At 40.8% G+C, this 23,944-nt stretch overlaps 1 protein-coding gene across 1 annotated transcript; it reads right to left on the bottom strand.

Moving 5' to 3' along the window:
- Positions 1-617: 617 nt before the first annotated feature.
- On the bottom strand, positions 618-19,224 carry ELK4 (ETS transcription factor ELK4). The gene is made up of 5 exons (XM_031438711.2): positions 19,046-19,224; positions 13,048-13,263; positions 10,929-11,801; positions 10,062-10,178; positions 618-8,651 (listed from the first exon to the last, which is right to left on the bottom strand). Exons 2-5 carry the CDS (start codon positions 13,252-13,254, stop codon positions 8,553-8,555), a joined length of 1,296 nt encoding a protein of 431 aa, XP_031294571.1. The 5' UTR covers positions 13,255-13,263; positions 19,046-19,224; the 3' UTR covers positions 618-8,552.
- Positions 19,225-23,944: the final 4,720 nt, after the last annotated feature.

A 23,944-nucleotide genomic window follows, 5' to 3' on the forward strand; every position in this document is an offset into this window, starting at 1 on the left:
CACCTCACCAGGGCTAGTGAACTCTTGTCCCCAGAGGCAATTTGTTACTCAACTTCTTCTCACGTGGAGTATGAAACAGACCTCTGATGTGATTCTGCTACCTCTTACCCCGACTTGCCCCCACGTATATATTATCAACCCAGTTCTAAACGGGCCTAATTTCATTTGCTAAATGAACTGAAGTCTCCAGTTTCTAATCTCCACAACTACATGAAGGAACAGTGCCTAAAGCAGAAATAAGCAAAGCCTGCTTCTTACAAAGGGCTAAAACAAAAGAATCTGATTAAAATTTTAAATACTTTTTAAAAGCGTAAACACATTTTAAAAACTAAAATAAAAAAGATTTCACATGGCAAATAACTTTTCTAGCAAGTCAATAATCTTTTAATTCCTTTTTATATTAACAATCATTTTTACATTTCCCCTTTTCACTACCTATCTCAACACAGGCTTTAAATATTTTAATGTAGACGCACATCAGATAGCTGAAGGCCAGGTTTTAATGATAACCCTTGGGAAAGCTGAATTTTCCTTACCCACATTTAGCATAGATGAAAATAAAATACACAGAAACTACCTCAATCAATGTGCAAGAAGGAAATAATCAATTCAGAAAGTCATTTTGTTAAAAATATTTATTTAAAAAAATACAATTGTTGTCCATATCTAGTTGCACATACATCTATTAACACATCGATATAATCTTGGACTTATTTGATACAGTGCTTTCTTAAAGCCAGCTTGCCATTATACAAAGCAGATTCCTCTGTCAGTTCTTACATAAAATAATTTTTTAAATGTATCATCTTTGTATCATCATTACAGAATTTAACAGTAATTTTTGCATAAAACTTGAAGCGAGAGAAAAAAAAAGATCACCTGATTGGCTATTCAGAGCAACCCCTTCCTGTGTCTGGAGATGCACTGAATTATCAACTACACTTTTTCCTCTTAAAAGCAGCATATTATAAAGCCCTCAAAGTGCTAGCGCATGCTCTTGCTCACCACCCCAAGCTCTGTAAAGCTTCTTTGCCGGGCACATGGATAGTTCAAGGCTCTGGCTCCAGCCATCCTAACCTCCCTAAAACAACATCCCTTCATTTCCCAACAGGTGAAGTCAGACTGCTTAGCTAGAAGATGTGGCAGTTTCTCTCCAGTTGCATCAATTCACATGGTATTAATGTTAGCAGTTACCATCATTTGAGTTGCTTTTTAGGGAAAAAAAAAAGTGATTTTAATACTCTGAAGGTCTCCCTAATGTAAATTACATTGAAATTAATCAAGACAAGTTATCAACGACACTTTAACAGTAATGCAGTCTTTTGGGTAAGTGTGCAATGGCATCATATGTATTCTATTTATACCAAAGTAGTGGGTATTAGATATTATGAGATAGATTTCAAAGTAAAATTAAAAAAAGATAAACAAGGGGGAAAATAAACAATGAAGTAACTGTCTCCTCAGCTGAATGGACAGAGGTTTGAGGAAAGCACCCCGACGAGTTCTTATTACCACAGAGCCCAAACTGCAGACACGGACGTAGAAGAACGCAACTCTGTGTCAACGCCACAGCAGACAGATGCTTTCCTCCTGACTCACAGACTGGTTCGGTGAAAATCAAAAGTTTAACATTATTTAATTTTCAAGTGATGTCCACCACTTGAAGATCCAGTAGGGCTCTTAGAAAATTATTAGTTTGTTCTGCAAAACACAACATTATACACTTTAAAAGAAAAAAAAAAAAAAGCCAACTTGATTATCTGGTGAAAAGGGCATAATTCTAAAAAGAAAAACCAATTTTAGTCAAAAATTGTATTTGCCTCAAACCAAAGCCAACCAGCAGCAAAATGACTGGATTGAGTTTCATATTTAATCTCCCCTGCCCACAAAGATAAATGAAACTGCTAGAAGGTAAAAGTGAAGAAACACTTATAATTGTGATGGGAAAAGATCGAATGGCCAACCCAAATAAACAGGCCTGAGTAATCAAACATTAATTGTATTCATTTCTATCTTTATATATATGCACCTCAGTTAATTTCACTAATACAGAACGGGGAACTTCATACAATATGCTACTTTATCACATAAACAATGAATGTAATGTACATATAAAGCCCACTGGTAATACTGCCATCAAAAATTAAAAGTATGAAATGTCTTAGAAGGGACTGTGTCCCCTACATGACAGACAATAATTAGCAACAATGATTAAATAGGAAAGAAACTTAAAATTGGCAAGCTCACAAAGCTGAGTATGACCCACCAACGACAAATCATTAAAACTCATACATTTCTACAAAGCACAGTATTAAAAGCTTGTAAATTATTTTAGAACATCCTAGCCAAAAGAGCATACCTTACAGAGCCTAGAATGGCTCATTGGGTCATTTATCGTTTATCCCTTCTCCAAACAGGTCTTAAGTTCCAGAAAATATAAACAAGAAATAAACCTTACTTCCCTGACCCTCAATATCCTTAAGCTGAAATTTAACAAAATAATCATTAAGCGCTTCCAGTTATTAAAAATAAAACAGTGCTAATAATGGTGCCCCCAAAAGTGCCAAGTGATTTCATACCAGTACATGGCATTCCCACCCCTAAACTCTAGGCAACTTTGAGTGATTCCACTGGCTGGAACTTAAGCCACAGGGCACCTCCCCACCCTCATCCCGTCCAGAAGATCCCAGGCCTGTCCTCGCGTGGCTTATAATCCTTGGAGGGGTTCAGAACCAGAACGGGCCCTTATGAGATGGGAACCAAGGCAAAGTTGGAAGAACATTCAACCCAAGATACTCCGAGGTTTCTGCTAATGCTTACTATGTACAGTTCATGAGGACAGATTAGGCTACGATGCCAGAATTCCTCCCCCACCGTATGAGTCATGGTCAGATCTGTATTTTAGAAACACGACTTCTAGTATACAGCTCCTCTCTGAGAAACTTAGAACCCAACATAACAAGGATTTTACACAAAAATAAATGTAGAAATTTAAAAAAAGAACATCCTTATTTGCTCAATAATACATGAACATAAGAGAACAGTTTAAGATGACTTTGCTTAGCGTATGTCACACATAGCACTGTACGGTATTTCTAAAATGCTGACAAGCAATTAGTCTTTAAGGCTTATGATTCTAAGTATTTTAAAAAAACTGAAATGTGCAAGGCATTAATTTTTAAAAAGTGGCAACTGCAAAGTGCAGCCAAATTTTTCCCTTAAGTTTTAGTATAAAATAGCCTAGGAACCATCCTAGACTAGGATGAATATATGATCCCTCCGAAAAATAGATTTATTTATACACACAAACGTATATTCAGTCAATACATCAGTATATACACACACACAACACACACACACATATGCACTCAGCCAAAACATCAGAATGCCTTGGAAAGAAATGCTCTCGTTTCCTAATTAAATATTTTAAAATAAAAATGTCAACCTCATAAAACTTGCTGATGTGCATTATACTCAAAAGATTAGCATTCAAGAGACTTACTGTGTTTGATTGTATCCCTCACAAATTTTCTTGTTAGAGGTTTCATTTAAAATGATGCTAACAACAGCTTGCATTTCCTGGTTTCTGTAGAAAGCTCAGAGCCAACACTTTCCCTCTCACACAAACCACTCTCATTTCCATTTTCACAATGGCTAAGTGTGGATGGCAGCGCCCTAGAAATTGCTATGTCCTGGCAGGCTGTCAATCTATCACAATTTTTCCCCCCAGAAAAGTAGCGTGAAGAAACTGGCAGCTTCAAATGGAACATTCATACTACATCAACAACTCACCTTTCAGATCTGCCCTGTTCACAGGTAAAAACAGGACTTTTATCCTAACAGGTTCCACCGAGTACGAGAAATGAAATCAACCCGCCTTCTTTTCTTGCTTAATACACCACCACCCACAAGAATTCAGATTCTAAGATGAAAACATCAACTTCAGTAAGCACGGTTCTGATGACACAGGGGACTAACAGGGCACCTTGTTTCAGGCAACGCCAGCAGCACTAAAAACAGTAACAAGACATTTATTTGTTGACCCCAAACCAAGACAATTAACAAAAAACATTTTCCATCAAACTAATTCTCTGGTCAGAGTACCTGCTCAAGACAGTTACGGCTGACCTCCACGTCACTACTACGAGCTGACCAATCAGCTTCTCCCATTCCATGTCTGTCCCGCCCTCGGGTCACAGAGCGCGTGCCGGTGAGGAGTCGAACTCTCCTGCTGGTGCGGCCCTTCCTCCGGAGCGCCAGGCTTCCGCACAAAGACCTAGCACTTGCTGCCGTGTTTATTTACACACCTAGCGATGGCGCCTCAGCACAGCTCTAGGTTTCTAGCATGGGTACATAAAATATATACGCCAAGTGAAGTGACGGACAGAACAGACCCATCAAGAAAGTATATCTTCAGATGCCAAGAATGGCACCAATTTTTAAAAAATCAAAAACACTAATGCAGCAAGAAAACGGAGGTTGTTAGGCAATTTAAGCATAAAGCAACTTGAAGTGATTCTGAAACTGTTGGTAAAATAAAACATGAAAAAGGCCCAAAGAAGCTTGTGAGCACTTAACAAAATAAAAGTAAATTATAAAGTGATACCTAAGATGAAAAGGAAAGAGACATGGGCTGTCAAAAGTAATACGTGTGAAGCTCTGGAAAGCATCTGGTAACGGGCTGTTCGGCAACTTATGAAAAAGAATTAATGTGAAGCTTGGGAGAGAGGATGACAAGCTCTTCTGAAAAATTCCTAGTATCTTCTAGAGATTTTACATAAAAATCAGATCAAATACATAAAGGGTTTTCCCATGTATCACAATAAGGCATCCACATTTTCCCCCCCAAGATTAGACTGAGAAACAGTACTCAGGGGTCTTCAAAGTCGAGTACATGCCACGGGGGGGGGGGGGGGGGTGCAGAAGACAGTCTACTGGGTGCAGGAAGAAAATACTAGAATTTCCACTCAAGATTTATTTTTATGCCCTCCTTAACTTCTGTTTTTGTGTATTTGTGTCTTGTAACATACATACTACTTCAGTCCAGCAGTATATAACTTGATGTATATGTGTATGAATTTGCAATGGGGAATCTGTGTTCAAAACCTGTTACTGATTAAGGTGTGTGTTCCAAAAGGTTAGAGACTGCTTTTCTGAAATGCCACTGAGTGTTTCTAATGTGCATAAATTCACTAGAAATATACAAAACTGTCTTTGGGAACTTTAGAATCACAACACAAATGATGAGACCAGGGTGAAGCAGTGTCATCAGATGACATGACACAGTGCCAGGTGTGAATGGAACTGAAGGGGTCATATCAGCAGCCTGCAGTGACAGCTCCAGAACCCCAAGCCTCTAACTTGGTGTCCTCTCCAAGTCTTAAGTGACACATCGTAGGGAGAAAGCCAGAAACCATGCCATGTAAAGAGATACAACAGTCAGTTTTGCCTTTTTTGATCTCTAATATAGTATGTAATCTTCAAGGAATTCTTTGAGTGTAAAAAAAGAAAAAATCCAGTGTGAAAAACAGTCTAGTACCCTTTTACTATCTGGGCTCTTGGGCTTATTTTCCCCATCAAAATCTAAAGAAAAATCACTGTATCTGTATTTTAACCACCAAAATGTAAAAAAAGTAAACCTATATTTGAACTCTTAAGAAGCTTAAGGTTGACCTTTTGAGGGTTTCTAGATTCTTCCATTATGTATAAATTTTTTCAAATCAATAGAAGTTTCACCTTTGAACACACAAAATATGCCACGAGGAGTATTACATCACAAAAGAAGTGTGACAAACCAAAAAGAAAACAGTGATTTTAGAAAGTACGTGAAAATGCCCTCAGCGTGGAATGAACGCAGCAGCTCGCTGGCTGAGCGTGTGGCTCTGAGCCAGCGGTACATCCCTTCTCAACCCCAAGGTGGCCACTTAGAATCCGCCACAGGGGGGATAACTTACATCATGGAAAATCAGCAAATGCTACAATTTAAGGGTCTTTTTTACCCCTAAGGAGGGCCTGGTTGCTAAACGTTGCCCAGCATCCGACTGACTAGGTAAGGGCCAGGGCAAATGGAAAGCTAAGTTGATCACCGTGTTAGTCTCAAAAACTCATTCAACATGCTCCCGTCTTCACTTGGGCCACTTTTGCCCACCAGCATTCATCCTGGCAAAGTGACTAGTGATGGACACCAGCTACAGCTACCAAATGTAAGTCTCTCCAGTGAAGGCTGATCTTAAGTTGGTATGTCACCTTTTAATGCTAAGAACTCTGCGGATGCGCAAAAAAATACAGAGACTTTCCCAGGAAGGAGGTAGTTTACAAATAGAATGATCTGCCTCAAATACTTGCGCTAAGGCTGTAGCTTCATTTCATTTAAAAAGCGAACACACAAGCACACGCACACAAACACACACACCAGCTTCCCCAGAACAGCTGATCTCAAAGAGTAATAAGCAGATGACCATCTACCCCCTAAGGCCCAGGCCTCTCAGAGACTTCCGGGAGAGGCTCAGAGGCAGAGGACTCACTAAAACTAGTTCCTAGGAACTTGCTTTGACTGAGTCTTCAAGGTGCCCTTGGCTTCCCGGGCACCCCTGTGCTGACACGGTTAATTATCAAAGATATCATCTGTGAAAACCAACCAATGGCTTTTCTCCTTTGATTCAAAAAGATACTCTTTTGTGCTTTCAAAATTTAAAATATCTCTACATTAAGCCATCAATATTTACTTATTTAATGTACAAAATGTTAAGTAACCTAATAAAACTATTGCAAAGTGCTGCCGAGCAGTCTAATTTCAAACAGGCATGCAAACGAAATGATTCCATGTCGGGGACAACACCCCGGACGTCTGCTCCCCATCACCACTGGACACTCCCCGGCAACACCACTATTGCACATCTCAGGAACAGAACTCTTCCGCTGGTGGCCACAAATGAACCAGTAACAGGTCTCCAACGCTACAAATATAAAGGCAGCTCCCTGAATCCCGTCCCTCTGCTACTAACCAACTAGCACTGACGTCTTACACTAGAGTTCCTCTACACTGTATATAAACAAACTAAAGTGAACATTATACATCTGGACGATGCTGGTTTATAGCAGTGTCATGTTAAGCCCTCAAATCCTCACTCCCGCTTTCCATTTAGTTCAGGTGATTCAATTATAGGAACTATTTCTAGGGTTAAAAGACTAGCTCAATGGGCAGAGTGGTTGGTGGTGCGGCATACCATCTAATCCTGGATTTTAAAGCCTCATTTTTCAAAAGACACCACTGTGATGTTGGTATTAATTCAGTTTGGGGGATCAACAAATCTGCCTGGACCTGGCACTGATTACCCTATGGTAATACTTTATAAATTTGGTAGAGATGAAGGCCTGTTTTTCACTACAAAAATAAATAATCCAATCCCTATGTATGAGCGTTTCCAAATGGATTCTGCTCCCAATTAAAAACAAATTTTTTTTCAAAAAAGCGTATCTTCACCTCACCACAGACTTGGAGGCTTCACTTTGCTTTTCATCTTCCTAATTATATCGTTAAAACTACCACAACCTCTAACAACCTTGAATTTAAAAGATAAACACAAAGTAGAAAACGGGATAAAATGAACAGAAGAAAGGGTCCTTCACACTGGGTACCTTATAACTGGGAAAAGCCCCACTTGTTTCAAGTTATTTTATTCAATTGAATCTTTGATTCAGAGATGCCTCAAAATTTCAAAACCCAGGTTCATCCCCTCAAAACCCATCATGTAGCAAGCTGTATTCCACAGGTGTGTGCTCACTCTACCCAGAGAGCAGATGACATTCCTGTGCCAGAGACGGGGTCCCCTATTCTCACTGATTGTTCCAAACACTGTCTTAAGCTTCAGGCTTAAAGGTCTTCCTATGTGGGAATAAACCAGCTCCATGCTCTGCTGACAGGTTCAGACAACATCACACATACGGCTAGGAGACCCAGCCTGAATAAATGTAAGTAAGACGCCTTTTTGTGGAGGTGCTTACATGTGTTACAGCTGACAGCCAAACAGAACCTCCCCAACAGTCCTGCTCCAATTTTACTTTGTGTGAATAGGAATGACTCTTCTTCCTCCACTACTTACGCACAACTCATTCTTAGCATTCAACAAAGCATGTGGCCAATTTCATTTAACTTATATTGCTTTAAATAATATACTCAAAACATAATTTTTTCCTGGGTAAAGGGTCCCAATAAGGCAGAAGGAGTAACTTTGTTCTTAGTTGCTCTTGCAAAGCATAGCTAGCTGCTAAACCCCACCAAAAATGTAACACAAAATCCAAAACATTTTTAAAAAAAGAAAGAAAAAGAGGGAAATGGAGTTTGGACTCCAATTAAGGCATTTTTACACACAGTCTGACTTGAGTCCTCTTCAAAGAGAATCCTAAAAAAGCGTTTTAATGGAGAATGGCAAAAATCACCACAGTCTATCATCAGCACTGTGGAAGTTATCAACCGCTCACTCTGAATGTGATCACGGTGAAAGTCTCTCTGTCTCCTTATTCCTTGGTTCTCTCACTCCACAGCACATAGGTCATGTTTTCTGTAGGTCTGGGGAAAATGGGCCAGGGGTGGAGGGTCCATCCAGGCCAGAAAGAGTGAACGGCCCATGACTGTTCAGCACAGAAGGAAACTGAGAAAGAAAATGACACACATTATCATCCTATTACACAACCCCAAATTTCACTATTATATTCCCTGAGGCAGAACGTGACAGCCACCTGCAGTGACTCACAGGACAAAGGCAGTCATTGTTTATCATGGGAGAATATGATGACACAAAAACTTGAAAGAAAAAAGTTGTTTGTCTTATATGTTACATATTAACACACTCTCCAGCCTACCTTGATGGAACAGAAAGAACAAACCTATACCTTCTCTCAGATCCTAAGGAACACAGGTTTACACTTAACTTCAAAGGAAGGTTTTAGAAAGTCCAGTGAATGACAGCATGCACTACAGAGCATAATTCGGCTATAAAGCAAATCACAGACTGCCAATAAGAGGTCCAGAAGGAGATGCCCGTCTCCTCACTCTGTGTGTAACTAGATGTATAACTAGATGTTTAGATGTAGGGTGCTCATCAGGGAAAAGGGCTCCCAACATGCATTCTGAGACCACGTCTCTATGGGGACGTCAGGCTGAAGCTACTCGAGCACTGTGACTTTGCTGAAGGTCACAGATCTCTCTCTTAACTCAATTATCTGTCCGTGAGAGGCAAAGAAAAATGTAAAAATGAAATATGGAAAATTCTCAACATTTTCTCAAATGAATAATTGAGAACTTTTTGCAAAGAAGAAAAAAACTGCCAAAGTAAAAAGATTTTTAATGTTCTTTTTTTCCCCCCTTACCACTTCATTTCCAAAAGAATAAATGAGAAGTTAAATTACAAAATCTAAGAAAATTTCCCAGGGAGTCACCCTCAAATAAGTGAATGAACCAACTACAAGAAAGTCTGCAAGTTATAAAGTCTAGATTTGGGCAAAATGGTGGTTTAAAGCTGTGAGGCCTTTCCTAAGATCCTGGTTAAGAGATAGTATAATATATATATATTTAAAATGTTGACGAGTATCAATTCTGAGTGAGGGGGAAAAGGGAGTATTTGAAATACTTTTCTCAAGAGTTTTCTCTATTTTTCATCACTCCTCAGTTAAAAGGGGAAACCTGTGTGCAGAGTTCCCCCCCTAAAATACATACGTACACAGAAATATGCTTTTTTCCCTAGAAAAGAGGATTTCTAGCATTTAAAATGACAAAAAATAATTGGGTGGGCTCAAAATCTACTGCAGTATTGAACAATTCTTGGTCTAACTCAAATACAAGAAACAGTAAATAATGCAAAGGAAACTTTACTGTGAATATTTATCTGAGTTGTTTGCTGGCCGGAAAGTTAACACTGAGAAATTCAAAAGTAAATCTAAAGAACACTCATTAAGTGGAAGTTTTACCGAGATTAAACGGAAGAGTGGATACCGCCCTTTCACCTCTTCCTTCATTTACCACGCCCCAGTTACAAAAGACAACAAGCTTTTATGCAATTTACCTGGAAAAGTGTGTTAGCACCTTGCAGTCTGGCTGGACTTAGGGGAGCAACAGGGCTGAGAGTACTCCAAAAGTGGATACTGGAGAGCAAGGGGCTCGGGGTCAGTAAGATGGGCGTCTGCAATACACAGAACAAAAATAGAACTAAATGGCTTATCAGGATTGTGTTTTACCCTCGTAATGATACACAAATAACCCTGAACCCAAATATTGTCTTATTCTCCACTCCAAATATTTCCAAGTCTGAAATTTTACCATGATGAAAAAAAACCTCAGAATTTACTTTAACAACCCAGGAAAGATAAAGATCAAAATATTTTCTAACCTGTTTTTGTAGGATCTTTTTTAAACAGAAAAACCAATCTGAATTCAGGTGCAGAGAAATAATGGGTAACTGAGTCATACACAGTTTCGCTTTAATAACAAGAAGGTCTGGGAGTAATCTATTTAAATGTTACATGAGATGAGCAAGTTAAGAAATATCTCATGTAACTGTACAAATTTGGTACTCAACATCACACCATTTTTCTTAAGGTCCTCAGGGTCTGTTTTCTAACTTGAGATTACTGCTGTTTGGTATAAGACCAAAAAGGAGAGAAAAAAAAAAGTATTCTCTTTAAGAGAAAGTGGAAAAAACCTAAACATTTGTTTACTTGTAGAACAATGAATTTTTTAACACAACATTCCAAACCTTTTATTTTGACAATCCTAATGAGGTGAGGAATTGGGTTACCTTCACGGAACCATACATAACCTCCCTAAGACAAAGCTACAGAGTGAATGAGAACTTGAGGTTAATAAATTCTGGACTTGTTTTAAAAGGTGAGTAAGAGCAAACAATGGTGACACTGAAAAGAAAGAGTGTTACCTGTGAAAAAAGTGCTGGCGTGAGAGAAGCTGTAGGGAGAGAAGGGCTCAATATCCCCAGTGGGCTTGGATCACTGCCTGTGATCACGAGGGTCGGGGCCAGCTCTAGCCCTTTGGGTTTCTTGGACCTTGATGAATTATTTGTTTTGTCCTTTTCTGGCAAAGCTGAATCCTGGTCTTTAGGCTCCAGTGACAAGTTCTCTGGAAGTTCCATTGGCTGAGAAGCCACTGACTTCATGTCTGTGTCCATGTCTGGGTTGGAACTCAGCGGTGGTGAAGGTGTTCTAGGAGGTTCCTGCAAAGGGGATACGGACGAAATAGGAGGGGTGGTGGTAAAGGCCGTAGTTACACTGGATGCAGGAGCTGGGACTTCCAGCGAAGGCAGTTTGGGGGAAGCCAAGGTTTCTAACACTTGGATAGTTTCTTCTGAAGATGGAGAAATACTTGGGCCAGTTGAAACGGCGGCAGCAAGAGGTTCAACTGGTGGCTTTTTGGAAGGTGTTGTTACAAATTTGATAACAGATGGTGCTGGCTCCTGAGATTTTTTCTCTGCCAATTTCTCAGCCGGATTCTCAACCTTTATAGATTTGAAAAGCTTCCTGTTGGAGGAGTTCAAAGAGTTCAGGGTAAATGAAGAATACAAGCCGGAGTGTATGTAGTCATTGCGGCTAGAGGTCTTGGCACCAGGCTGGGGAGGCTTCTCTTTCCCCGCACTCTCCACATCTTTGGAACTGCTGCTGCTGACTTCGCTGATGCTTAAAGCTTCACAGTCTCCCTCAACCCTGCCCACTGTCATTGGATCCATGTTCAGAATCTCTGGGTATGAGACAAACTTGTACACAAACTTCTGACCATTCACTTTTTTAATGATATTCTGTAAATAAATAAAATAGGCATTCTTACACTTTCTTATAAACTTACCCCCCACAACGGCTCAGGAAAAAGCTGACCTAATGGGGTTCTCTATTTGATAGGTAGTTCACTTGAAAGCTTCAAAAGCATCCAAATTTATCTAGTCATATCAAACACAGTTCCTACGATAATGGAGTCAAAGTTAAAACATTTAAATGTCTTATTAACAATGGAACTGATACATTACATAAAAGCTGAGAGATTTTAATTGCTAAACACTGTCAACCAAATATCTGTGTGAAGTCAAAAATTGCTGAACTGCAATCTCAAATAATTGCAAAGGTACAAGCCATTCACATCCTGAGTAAGTCAAAAGGAATTTAGAACATTAGTTCTGCTAAGGTTCCTACTTCCTTCAGAAACCCCAGTTGTTTCTTATCTCGTATCTCCATACAGGAAAGCTGATAGTATCAACCACTTACAGATGAAAGAAATTACGATCCCAGCTTCTCATTCTAATTCTATCCATTTGAGCCATTTATTTTACCTCAGGGCCCAAGAATGTATTCAAAATAATAAGAAATTTAAAAAATAAATTTTAACTAAGAAATCAAATCTACGTATTAACAGTTATTCTTTAAGGTTTTAATTTGTGTTCTGGGTTAAACTAAAAAGTAAAAATTAAGTAAAGGTAAAAAACAAAGAACTATGTGACAAATTTTTTTCACTTTTTTTTTTTAATGGAGGTACAGAGGATTGAACCCAGGACCTCATGCATGCTAAGCATATGCTCTACCACTGAGCTATTACCCATGCCCCAGATGAGACAATTTTTAAAGTAAATTGACAGAAACAAGAGTATTTATTTATACTTAAGAATCTCAAATTTCCTTTTCCTTATTCCACCTCTATCCTCATTTCTTCTTTGAAGACAATTACAATTAGGAATGAAATAAATGCAGTAGGAGTGGGGTACTGAATAAGAATTTACAGAAATACAGCTAGAACATTTACATCTTTCATTCTAATTCCAAACTGCTGAAGGTAGAAAATAAATTGGATTAAATAAACCAGAACAGTGATCATTTCACAATGTATACAAATATTGCATCATTATACTGTATACAGGAAACAAATATAATCTTGTATGTCAATTATACCTCAATTTAAAAAATTTCTTTTAATAAATAAATAAACCAGGACATTAGTACCGCTAACATCAACAGAAGAGAAGGAAAAATTCTTGCTTTGAAGTGGTCGTGTATTACCTTTACATAATAGTATCTGAGGGCGCGGCTGAGTTTGTCGTAATTCATATTAGGCTTGTTCTTTCGAATCCCCCAGAGACGAGCCACCTCTTCCGCCTGCAAAAGCTTGAACTCCCCATTATTAGAGGTCCAGCAGATCATGTGATCGTTCTGCGGCTCCTTCAGGAGCTGAAGGAGGAACTGCCACAGGGTGATAGCACTGTCCATAGCAATGAGCTGAAAGAGGCATCAGATAAGATACACAATTAACAGCCAACACTTACATAACACTGTATGTCAGGCACTGTTTTAAGTCCTCTAACTGTATTACTTTATTTCGTCCCCCCAACCATTCTCTAAGACAGATACTACTGCAGCCTCATTACTTGTGGGAAAAAACTGATCCATAAGAGTTAAGCAACCTGTCCAAAGTCACAAAAGTAAACGGTGGAGCTGAGATTGAAACCCAGGCAATCTAGATCCAGAGTCCAAACTGAAGCATGACAAGCCACTTAAGAAAAACCTTGAGGGGAAGTATAGCTCAGTGGTAGAGTACATGCTTAGCATGCAAGAGGTCCTGGGTTCAATCCCCAGTGCCTCCTAAAAATAAATAAACCTAGTTACCTCCCCTCTCCAATAAAAAACAATTAAGTAATACAGTGATAAGTAAAATTTTTTTTCAAAAAAAGAAAGAAAAATCTTGCTGGGAGATAAAGCTAGTTGCATAAATGACAGGAGCAGACTGATGAATGCCAATCAATAGAGTATCACTGTTATTAAATTTTATCTTAAAAACTCATTGTCACATTCCCTGAGAAGACCACCATCTCAGCATCTGTCTAAGTTAGTCCAGTTGGTTTCTGTGCCAGGACATGTATGTGTGTGTCTCAGGGTGGCTGGAGGTATAGGGAACAATCTACTTTTGCTCCGCTGGTATTTCTCCTCCACATGGTTTCCATTATCATAAGCGGAATTTACATATAAATTGGCAGCACTGAAAATTCAGCAAAATGTTCTCTACTTTACAATTCTGTCACCATTTTGTCCACAGGGATTCCATTTGTGTAGACCTTCCTTTTGCTTGAATAGCAACCTTTATGTGATTATCAAGACCTGAACTGAGAAATCTTCCAACAGTTCAAGTTTTAGGATCTTCCTGTTTAGGCCAGAGTTTCTTAACTTCAGCACTATTGATATTTTGGGCCAGATAATTCTTTGTTCCTAGAGGCTGTCCTTGTGCACTGTATACAGTTTTAACCACACCTCTGGCCTCTACCCATTAGATGCCAGTAGCACATCCTGCTCAATTTGACAATCAAAATGTCTCTAGACGTTGCCAAATGTTCTCCTGGGGCACAAATCATCTCAGTTAATAACCATTGGTTTAGACAATGGAGCAAGCAGCAAGGAAATGTTCTCAGTTATTTTCCTCACAAAAACTTCAAAACACCTTGTTTATAAGGAAGAGTTCTGTAGAACAGAAACTCCGGCCAAATACATACAAGGACATCCTAAGAGGTCTATAATGGAACTTTACACACAAAAAATCAAAAAACCTTCCTTTATCTACAAATTAGATCCCAATGGATCAGGACAGGACTTGAAGACAAACCAAAACCATTAAAATACTATAAAACAGGTAAACTGGACTACACCAAAATTTAAAACTTTCGTGCTACAAATAATACCACCACGTGAGAAGATAATCCTTGGAATGGGAGAAATTATTTTCAAATAATAAGGGACTTATCAAAACTATGTAAAGAATTCTTATGACTAGAAAAAAATTGAAAATTGACAAAGGACTTGAAAAGACATCTCTCCAAAAAGATATATAAATGGCCAATAAGCACATGAAAAGATGCTCAACATCATTAGTTGTTAGGTAGATGAAAATCAAAACCACATAAGATACCACTTCACACCCACTAGGATGGATATAATCAAAAAGACAGATGACATGTGTTGGCGAGAATGTGGAGAAAGTGAAACCCTCATATGCTGCTGGTGGGAATGTAAAATGGTGTGGCCACTTTGGAGAACAGTTTGACAGTTCCTCAAATACTAAACAGAGTTACCAAATGACCCGGTAATTCCATTCTTAGGTATATGCCCTAGAGAAATGAAACTGTATGTCGACACAGACACTTGTACAAGTGTGCTCTTGTGGTATGCTCACGATGGTATTCATAGCATCCAAAAAGTAGAAACCACCTTAATGCCATCAACTGTGGACAAGCAAAATGTAGTATAACCACAGAGTGGAGTATTAGCCAGAAAAAGGAATGAAGTACTGATGTGGGCTCCTTTGATGGATGAATCTTGAAATTATGCTAAGTGGAAGAAGCCAGCCACAAAAGACCACACGTTGTATGATTCCATTTGTATGAAAGGTCCAGAATAGGCAAAGAACGTAGATCAGTGGTTGCTTAGGGCTGGGAACAGGGGTTCGGGTAGGGTGGGCGGGGAGAAGAATGGGGAGTGACTGCTAAGGGGGTGATGAAAATATTCTAAATTTAGATTGTGGCAGTGGTATACAACTCTGTGAATATACTAAAACCACTGAACTGATGAACGCTTTGAGTAGGTGAATTTTATGGTATGTGAATTATATCTCAATAAAGATATCAAAAGAAACAGTACAAACAATACAAAAGTTAGGGCTGAGAAACCTAACTCTAACCATGTTTAACTCAGAGAGGATGGGATCCTTAAAGATCAACTATGCCTGCTTCCAAAATGGGCTGAGACAAGGAACAGTACTGGAAAGCATCTGCATTTCTATAACTTTTCTGAGACACTCAGAATGTCCTCCAGTTATCACTGTGAAGCTGGTTGTACAGAGATACTGTCATCCAGAAATAGAGATGGGAAAATAATAAAGAAGAAAAAGGGGGAGATGCCTCCCATAATGAGAGTTAATGGAGAAACTGAGGCCATGAATCCAAGTCTCTTTCATCACAGTCATGTACTCTGTTCATTAGGGAAACCACTTCCCCAGATGGTAAAAGCATTCAGATCACCAGTGGGTTGTAAAGAAGTATTACATTATTAGATACTGTGACAATAATCTACAAATATGAAGTGTTACTTTAACGCTAAATAACCATGCCCACTGGAAATCATAGTTTCCTATAGCCTCACCTGAGCTGTTAAAAGTTAAATGGTGGTTTGTTTATTATATCCACCAAGTACTGGGTGGGGAGGTGGAAGATGCCCTGCCATTTCCTGAATTTACCAAAGAGGCTTTTCTTCTGATGATCCCTACCCATGGCAAGTTATTTTTTAACTACAGATGTTTTCCATTTAAACACTTATTTGATAGTCTAATAAATCTGCTACTCCCTAGTAAATTTCAGCTTAACCAAAGAATTCGGTCTCTGCATTTTCAGATATCATCCTCATATCAAGAATGCTTATAGGAGGGGAGAGGGTACAGCTCAGTGGTAGAGTGTGTGTGTAGCACACATGAGGTCCTGGGTTCTGGAAGAAAGAAATTAAATAGATAAATGATTTTTATGAATAAGCAAATAAACCTACCCCCCCCCAAAAAAAAGACTGCTTATAGGAGAGTGTATATGTGTGAGAAAGATGATGACAATGACGGTGATGATGATGATGCTGGAAGGAGGAGAGGGAGGAGGAAAGAAGAAAGACAGGCAGAGAACCGGAATCTCAGGACTATTACAAAGTTGGTACCTATAATTCCATTTATTTTTGGAAAAATTCCCCAAACCAAATCCTAGAGTCTTAATGTCTATCATGTAGATAATGCTTGAGCCCTACAGGTTTATAACAGCTAAGCCATACATGCAAAAAGACAGAACCACCGACATCTCCACAATGAGCATACACGTGCCATCGTGAGCAAATGAGAGGTGTTCCCAAGGGGGTGTTGGTTTAACATGCACCTCCCCCTTTGGTTATTAGAGGAGAGCTTGTACTGGGCGAAAAGCTGGTGGAGCTGGTGGATACTTCAGGGCAGAACATAATTCTGCGGAAAACACTGAAGCTTCTCTAGCACTTTACAGGGCCTCTGGGATAGAAAGTTGTTGTGAAAGAAAAAGGGCACTGTGGTTTTGGACTGAAGTACTGGGGAAAAAAAAATTCTTCCGCAAAAAAATAACGAAGACATAAAACAAACATGCTCAGTGGGCACTTTAAAGGAATATTTTACTCATTCAGTTTTGGTATCAGTTTATTCTTTGAACAGGTGGTGAACAACTGGACATATAAAGTTGAACCTCTTCATTCTAGTTCCCAAAAATGTGCTATTAATATGAAATTCAATAATTTCCTCAATCATAAAAGAGAACTAAGAGGGAAAAAGTTACAAAAGACAGTTATTTAAAATTACAAAGGTAAAATAAAGAGCCAAAAAAAATCACTACTTTTATTCTTGTTACTTATCAGTCAAAAAAATCCAAACTCTCGTTTTACGTCTCACAAAAATCTCAATGATTCTACAATTACAGTTTTTCCCAAAAATTACTGTTTTAAAAGTTTTTCAGTACCATTATAAGGAGGGAGGGAAACACTTAATTGATCCAAATGAAGGAATCTGACTTTTGAGGGGTTAAATGTGGAAAACATAATTGATTCTACCTTAATGCTTCAAAGATAGTGGATTAATCCCTGTGCTAAAATGAAAAAGGGAACATGCTGAAGTAACTCATTAGAGAAAGGAAGTCTATTAAATAAAACCTTTTCCACCCTAAACATGTTTATAATACACATAGTCCAGTTGCTGTGGTGACCCATAGTCCATTTTTCAGAAACAGTATTTAGACCCGAAAAAATAAATTCCAGCCTCCAAATTCAGAGTGCTGCTTAAATAAAACAAAAACAAATTATGATATGTATCAAGACTAGTTTTGAATTAAAACCATCCTCGCTGTCAAAAAGTAACCTAGTGTATCTAACCACACAGTATCCTAACAGAAATATTGAAAGTGTGCTGTTACAATAAAACTTAAAAACAACACTTCCCTAAATGGATTCCATTTACGCAGTTTTAATGTTTAAATAAAATCAAAGAGGAAAGAGTTCCCGAGGGGGTAAAACTGAATCACACTACATTTTAACGAAAACATCACTGACAGTTTTGAGTATCGAAGCACCAGGTTTTCCGCAGTGGGGTGGTGAGTAGGAGACGGCAAAAGGGAAGGGAGGATCTGATCCACCAACCAGACATGCGTGAATCGTTCCCATAAGGAGTAAAACTCCGGAATCTTAATTTTAAAACCCTAAACTTCAAAAAGCAAAAACCTGGAAAAAAGCCAACTGTGTATTTTTTGACTACTTCAGTCAACAATGCCCCTTATTTCCTGCCAAAGCCAGTTAATATTCAGCCACCAAAAGATGTTTCCAATTGGTCTTCCCAGGAATGAAGAAGCCACCAGCCTCGCTGCAGCTGTACATTAAGCAGAAAGTAAAGGGGGGGGGAGGGTGCTTGCTGGAGAGAAGTACAAAAAGAAATGAAACTTGACACCGGATGAATAGCGAGTCTGGGGCGGGGGGGGGGGGGGGAGGAAGAGACACGGATGACCGTGTGCCCCGGAGGAGATCAAAGTCCGGGGGAAGAGCCGCAACCTCACTCGGCCTGGGTAAACTGTACTTTCACTTTCCAACTTCCTGTCACTACAGAAAGTCAGAAATGCTCCCCTCCCGGCAGCCCCGCCACCCCGGCAAAATACAAAACTAAACGAAAAACCCAGAAAAACCTCCCAACCCCCTTTTGACCCAGGGGCCTCGCGGGACCAAACAAGAGGCGAAGAGAGGGGAGCGGGGCGCTCCCGCGTCCACCTGCGCGCCTCGGGGCTGGGGCCGCCAGACAAGGCGGGACGGGGCGGGGCGGGTCCCCAGGGGAGCGCGCGGCCGCAGCCCCCGCGCCTGCCCCCGCGCGCTCACTTCCTGTTGTGCCCCGAGTCCCCGCCCGCGCTCCCCGCCGTTGTGGGTGGCGGCCGTGAGACCCCGACGGGGCGCGGGGTGGACGGGGCGCGCGGGGCTCGCCGCTCACCGAGGCCGCGCGCGGGGCTCCCTCCAGGTCTCCGCCTCGAACACGATGCTCCTCTCCGCCCTCCACGTCCTCACGCTGGGAATTCGAGGACGGCGCGGCAGCCGCTGCGACCCCAGCGGCGCAGCCAGAGAAGGCGGCGGCGGCCGAGCCGAGCCCGCCGGGTGCCCGCAGCCGCCCGCATCTCCCGCCGCCGCCGCACCCGCTGCGGCTCCTCGCGCCCCGCCCTCCCGCCCCCGCACGCGGCGGCGGCGGCGCCGCGGGTCGTCGGGGCCGCTACCCGCCGGGCGCGCGCGCTCGGGGCGTTCCTCGCCGCGGCCGGGCCTGCCACTCGCTCCGCGGCCGCCGCCACTCTCAAACCCCCCAGGTTGCGTCGGGCCCCCCCTCCCGACGCCGGAGCCGCCGCGCGTCACTTCCGGGGGCGGGAAGGGAGGGGCCGCCGGCGGAGGGGCGCAGCTCGCCGCCGCCGCCGCCCCTGTCCCGGGGTTGGGGGCCAGGGGTGCGGGTGTGGGCGCGGCGAGGGCGCCCCCTGGGGTTCCCAGCTGTGCACTCTCCTCTGGACTACTAAGCAGTTACTGTTTGCTGAGGCGCACGACCCGAACCCTCGCACCAAAGCTGCCACGGGCGTCGGGACCTCGGAGGAGCTGGGGCCCCTCCGTGCCTTCCCCGCCCGAGGGAAGAGGTGGCGCTCGTCGAGCGGCCTCCAAGGGACCACTTCTGTTGTTGTGAAGCTTAAGTGTGAGGGCTTCACCCTCCAGGCTTCCCGTCCTGCCTTCTTCCTGGCTGGGTGGAAGGAGAGGTTGGTACCGCCACAGTCTGCTCATCGAAGTGTAAGATCCCAGACACGACCAACACTTGATAAATATTCAGTCGGCAACTCTGGCCCTCTAGCCCGGGGACTGACCAGGGGAATCCCTGGTTTTGTGGGGAAAGCTCCTTTTGACGCTGGAGTCAGAGACCTGGAATCCATCCAGGTCATCAATCTACCTCTGACTAACCCTGCAATCTTCAGCAACTTTCCTTACCTCCCAAAACAGTTGCGTCCTGTATAAGCCAGAGAGAACCCGTTCTCTTAGAGTTGTAATGATTAGATGAGATGCGTAAATCATTTCACAGTGTCCAGCCTATAGATTCTCATTAAACACAGTTCTTAGAGAACCTGATCATACTTGGTACAGGAAGGTACTTGAACAACTTAGCAACAGAAGGGATGTAGAGACAGCTGAACAAAACTTCTAATAAATAGAATGTGTATCCCATTCAGCAGGAAGCCAAGAACAGTTCAATGCCTTAGTTACTGGTTGTTCCTGGCCATCTACTAGCTGTGTGTCCTGCAATGAGTTGCTTAACCTCTCTGAACCTCCTCTCATCATGTAAAACGAAGATAGCAGTGTGCAACATTGCTGAGAAGATAAATACGATAAAAGCTGTAATGTGTTTAGGGTGTTACCTGGCACATAGTAGACACCCAGTAAATAGTGATGTCATTTATTTTCCCTCCTCCTCCCTACAATTGAATTCATGGTAAAGGTAATTAAACTCACTGAGAGAAATGTGGTTCTATCACTCCTTTGAAGGCTTTTGGAAGAGAATAATCACTTCAATTTTTAACCTCCTCCACTTTAATACAGAGTAATTATAATACACAGAGGTATTCCTGGAAAAGCAATGGCCTCTAAAAGATGTTACCTTTTCTAAAATAGTTTTACCAAAGGATGTAAACATCTTTTCATTAAGAATTTGTTTTACAAATTTATCTACAAAGCAGAAACAGACTCACAGACATAGAGAACAAATTTATGGTTACCAGAGGTTAAAGGGGGTGGGAATAAATTGGGAATTTAGAAATTGCACCTCTTGGGGAATGATGGAAATGTTAGCTATCTTGATTGTGGTAGTGGTTTAACTGGTTTAGAGATCTATCAAAATTCATCAAAGTGCACATCTGAAATATGTGTAGTTTCCTGTACAGGAACCATACCACAATAAAGGTGTTAAAAAGTTAAATAAATAAATAGAATGTATGTGTTTTGAAAGGAACATGCAAAATCTGAAATACACTAGCACTCTTGACCCCTAATACAAGAGTTTTTTCTTTGTAACAACTACCATTTTAAAAACCAATAAAAAATAAGAATTTTTAAGATAGGCTGTTTAAGATACACCCTTTGGGAACAATTGTTTACAGGAAGGTTTCATTTTAAAACCCCATACCAAGACCTGCTAAGGGTTGTGGAGCTCCTCTGCAGACTGTCCGGCTGTCTCCAAACTAGCAATAAAATACGATTTAGCCTCAGGGTCTGTAGGTGTATTGTAACCCTGTAGGCTGAGCTGACAGTATTGTCAATTGCTATGTATTTTTGGAAAAGAGCCTACTTTGGGAGCTCTGAAATTACTCATAGCAAGTCTGTCTGTTTTTATATTGACTAGGGTTCTTGTTTGTTTAAACGCAGTACATGTTGACAGCAGAGAAACTAAAAGAAAAGTGGATTTCAGATTAGTGAACTGGAAAAAATAGTTTTATTAATATACCTGGTTTTCTCACTCAGGATTCTATAAATACAGAATCTCTGTCCATGGTTCCTCACACAACAGATGGTTCTGTTTTTGCAAACTCCATAGTGGCTCTGTTGGTCAACCAAAGAGAATGTGTTTTTTTGTTATCTTGTTTGGTCATTTTCCTACCAGAGAGATGGATTCCCATTCTTAGCCTTAGCTACTCAGGACTATCTCACATAAAATTTGCAGATTTTATTAAGTGTTTAAACATACCTTTTCTGTCTGACCTGCCCTAGATTATGTGTTTTAACCATGACAGTTATCCCAGCTTTGCCACCCCAATTCCCCTATTTAGTTACATTTCTTATCCCAATAACGAGTTATGACCATTTCTTCTCAAGGCAGTTTCCCTTTCTCTCTTTTTTATTTCACTGCCTCAAAATTACCCCATGTTAGTATAGTCAGCCAGGGTCTATACCCAGGGTTTCCACATTCACAGATTCAACTAACTGCGGATGGAAAATATTTTTTAAAAACCCGGAAGTTTCCAAAAAGCAAAGTTGAATTTGCTGTGCACCAAATATTTACATAGCACTTACATTGTATTAAGTATTGTAAGTAATCTAGAGATGATTTAAAGTATGTGGAGGGGAAGTGCATTATAAGCAAATACTATGCCATATGTATGAGACTTGAGCATCTTCAGATTTGGGGATCCTTGGGGGTCCAGGAACCAACCCTCTGTGGTACAGAGGGATGACTGTAGTCCTTTTTCCTAAAGAAATATTTCATGGACTTGACTCACTGCGCAAGCACAGAGCCATCCAGTTGCCTGGTGAGTCTTTTCAGGCAGTGTCTTGCAGCACATAAATAAAGAAAAGATATCCTTTAAGTCAAAAGGAGCACCAACAACCCCAGGGAGGGACAGATAGGAGGCAAACTGCACCATGACTGAGTTGAAAGAAAAAAATTGGGGATTTCTGAGTTCTAGCCTTTCAGTCTCCCAAAACTCGAAGCCTGATCTTCTTGTGGAAATCCTTATCCTTATCCTTTCTGGGCCTCACTTTCAACATCTTTAAAAAGAATAGAGTCATTATCTTTCAACTTCTAGTCTGTGGTGGATAGAGTAAAAGAAAAAGATGGTTGAGCAAATAAATGATGCCTTGAACTCTTGTTAAATGACCTATAGTGTGCATGGGGATTGAAATCTTAGAGGAAGAGCTATCTTTGAAAATAAAATGTTCACTAGCCGTCTATTGAATTGTGCAGCATTTGCTAAGCCCCTTACCTATCAAGGGGCTAAAATTCACCGAAGACAACCAGTGAAATGATGGTTAGAAATCTCTTTTCACCAAGACTATTGTTCTGGGCAAAGACATTTCATCCCCAATAATAAGACTTAAAATCAGAGGATATTCAAGGTCTAGAGAAAAACCCATGATAAGGTCCTTGAACAAGGTACTTGTGGCCTCTGGACTGAGGAAGGCTCCTGAAAGCATCTTTCAGCCCTAGCCGTAAGCTTCACACAACACACTGCTTTCCCAGAGAGGGCATGATGAGACATGAGTCATTGCAGTTACATGCCTGGGGCATAGCAACTCTCTAAGACATTTCATGACCTGTCACAAACACACCTCAGGAATAACTTCATATCATTTTCAAGTTGGGAATCTACATCCAGGCTACTTCTTTCCTCTGCCATTATTATTTTTAACCTAAAATAATTTTATTGGTCCTTGATAAATGTACTTTTTCCAGGCTTCTGAAAATCAACATGGAGTGTGTTCTAGAGGAAGAGAAGGGAACTTTAAAAAAAGGTGTGACTGAATAGACAAGAGCTCATGAAATCCACCTCGTGAGTAACTGTACAAGATCTCAGTGGATTGACCAACTCCTTGTAGGATACATATTGCTCTGAATTTTAAGCTTGAAGTTTTGTTTCCTCTCTTGTATACTTTATAACAGGCTGGAAATTTTTTTTTCAATTGCAATTAATTCAGGAATCACCAGTGTGTAATACTATGCTGTTTACTGTAGAAGAAACTCAAAGAGGCTTTGTTATTTTTCCTAAGAACTTTCTGTCTTGGATCGATGACACTGACACCCTCAGAGACCATCATTGCTATCTACAATTTCCATTGTTTTTAGAATTCTTTCACACTATCTCTTTTGATCCTACTGACATGGATAAAGCATTCAGCGAAGGAGCCAGAGATGATGGGAAAAGCGTCAAGCAGGGGAAGGTAGAAGCGTAGCTCTAAACAGGTTTGCTTGTGAAGAGGGATTGGGAGAGGAGTGAAATGACCACCTCCCGCCGCATTAAGGAACATATCCTGAAAGGCGTGGAGTTTGAAAGAGTTGGTGCTAATTCAAAAATGTGTAATGCCAGCTTTTTTCTTCCTT

This window comes from Camelus dromedarius, chromosome 21 (genome assembly GCF_036321535.1).
Source record: "Camelus dromedarius isolate mCamDro1 chromosome 21, mCamDro1.pat, whole genome shotgun sequence".
NCBI lineage: Eukaryota > Metazoa > Chordata > Mammalia > Artiodactyla > Camelidae > Camelus > Camelus dromedarius.

What these genes read in the sequence shown, in the direction of transcription:
- ELK4 (XM_031438711.2), bottom strand. Translation starts at nt 13,254, where the DNA reads ATGGACAGTGCTATCACCCTGTGGCAGTTCCTCCTTCAGCTCCTGAAG. An exon ending in TCAGATACTATTATGTAAAG is followed by an intron (nt 11,802 to 13,047) that starts GTAATACACGAC and finishes ATTTATTTACAG; the next exon opens with AATATCATTAAAAAAGTGAA. An exon ending in CGCCAGCACTTTTTTCACAG is followed by an intron (nt 10,179 to 10,928) that starts GTAACACTCTTT and finishes TGTGTATTGCAG; the next exon opens with ACGCCCATCTTACTGACCCC.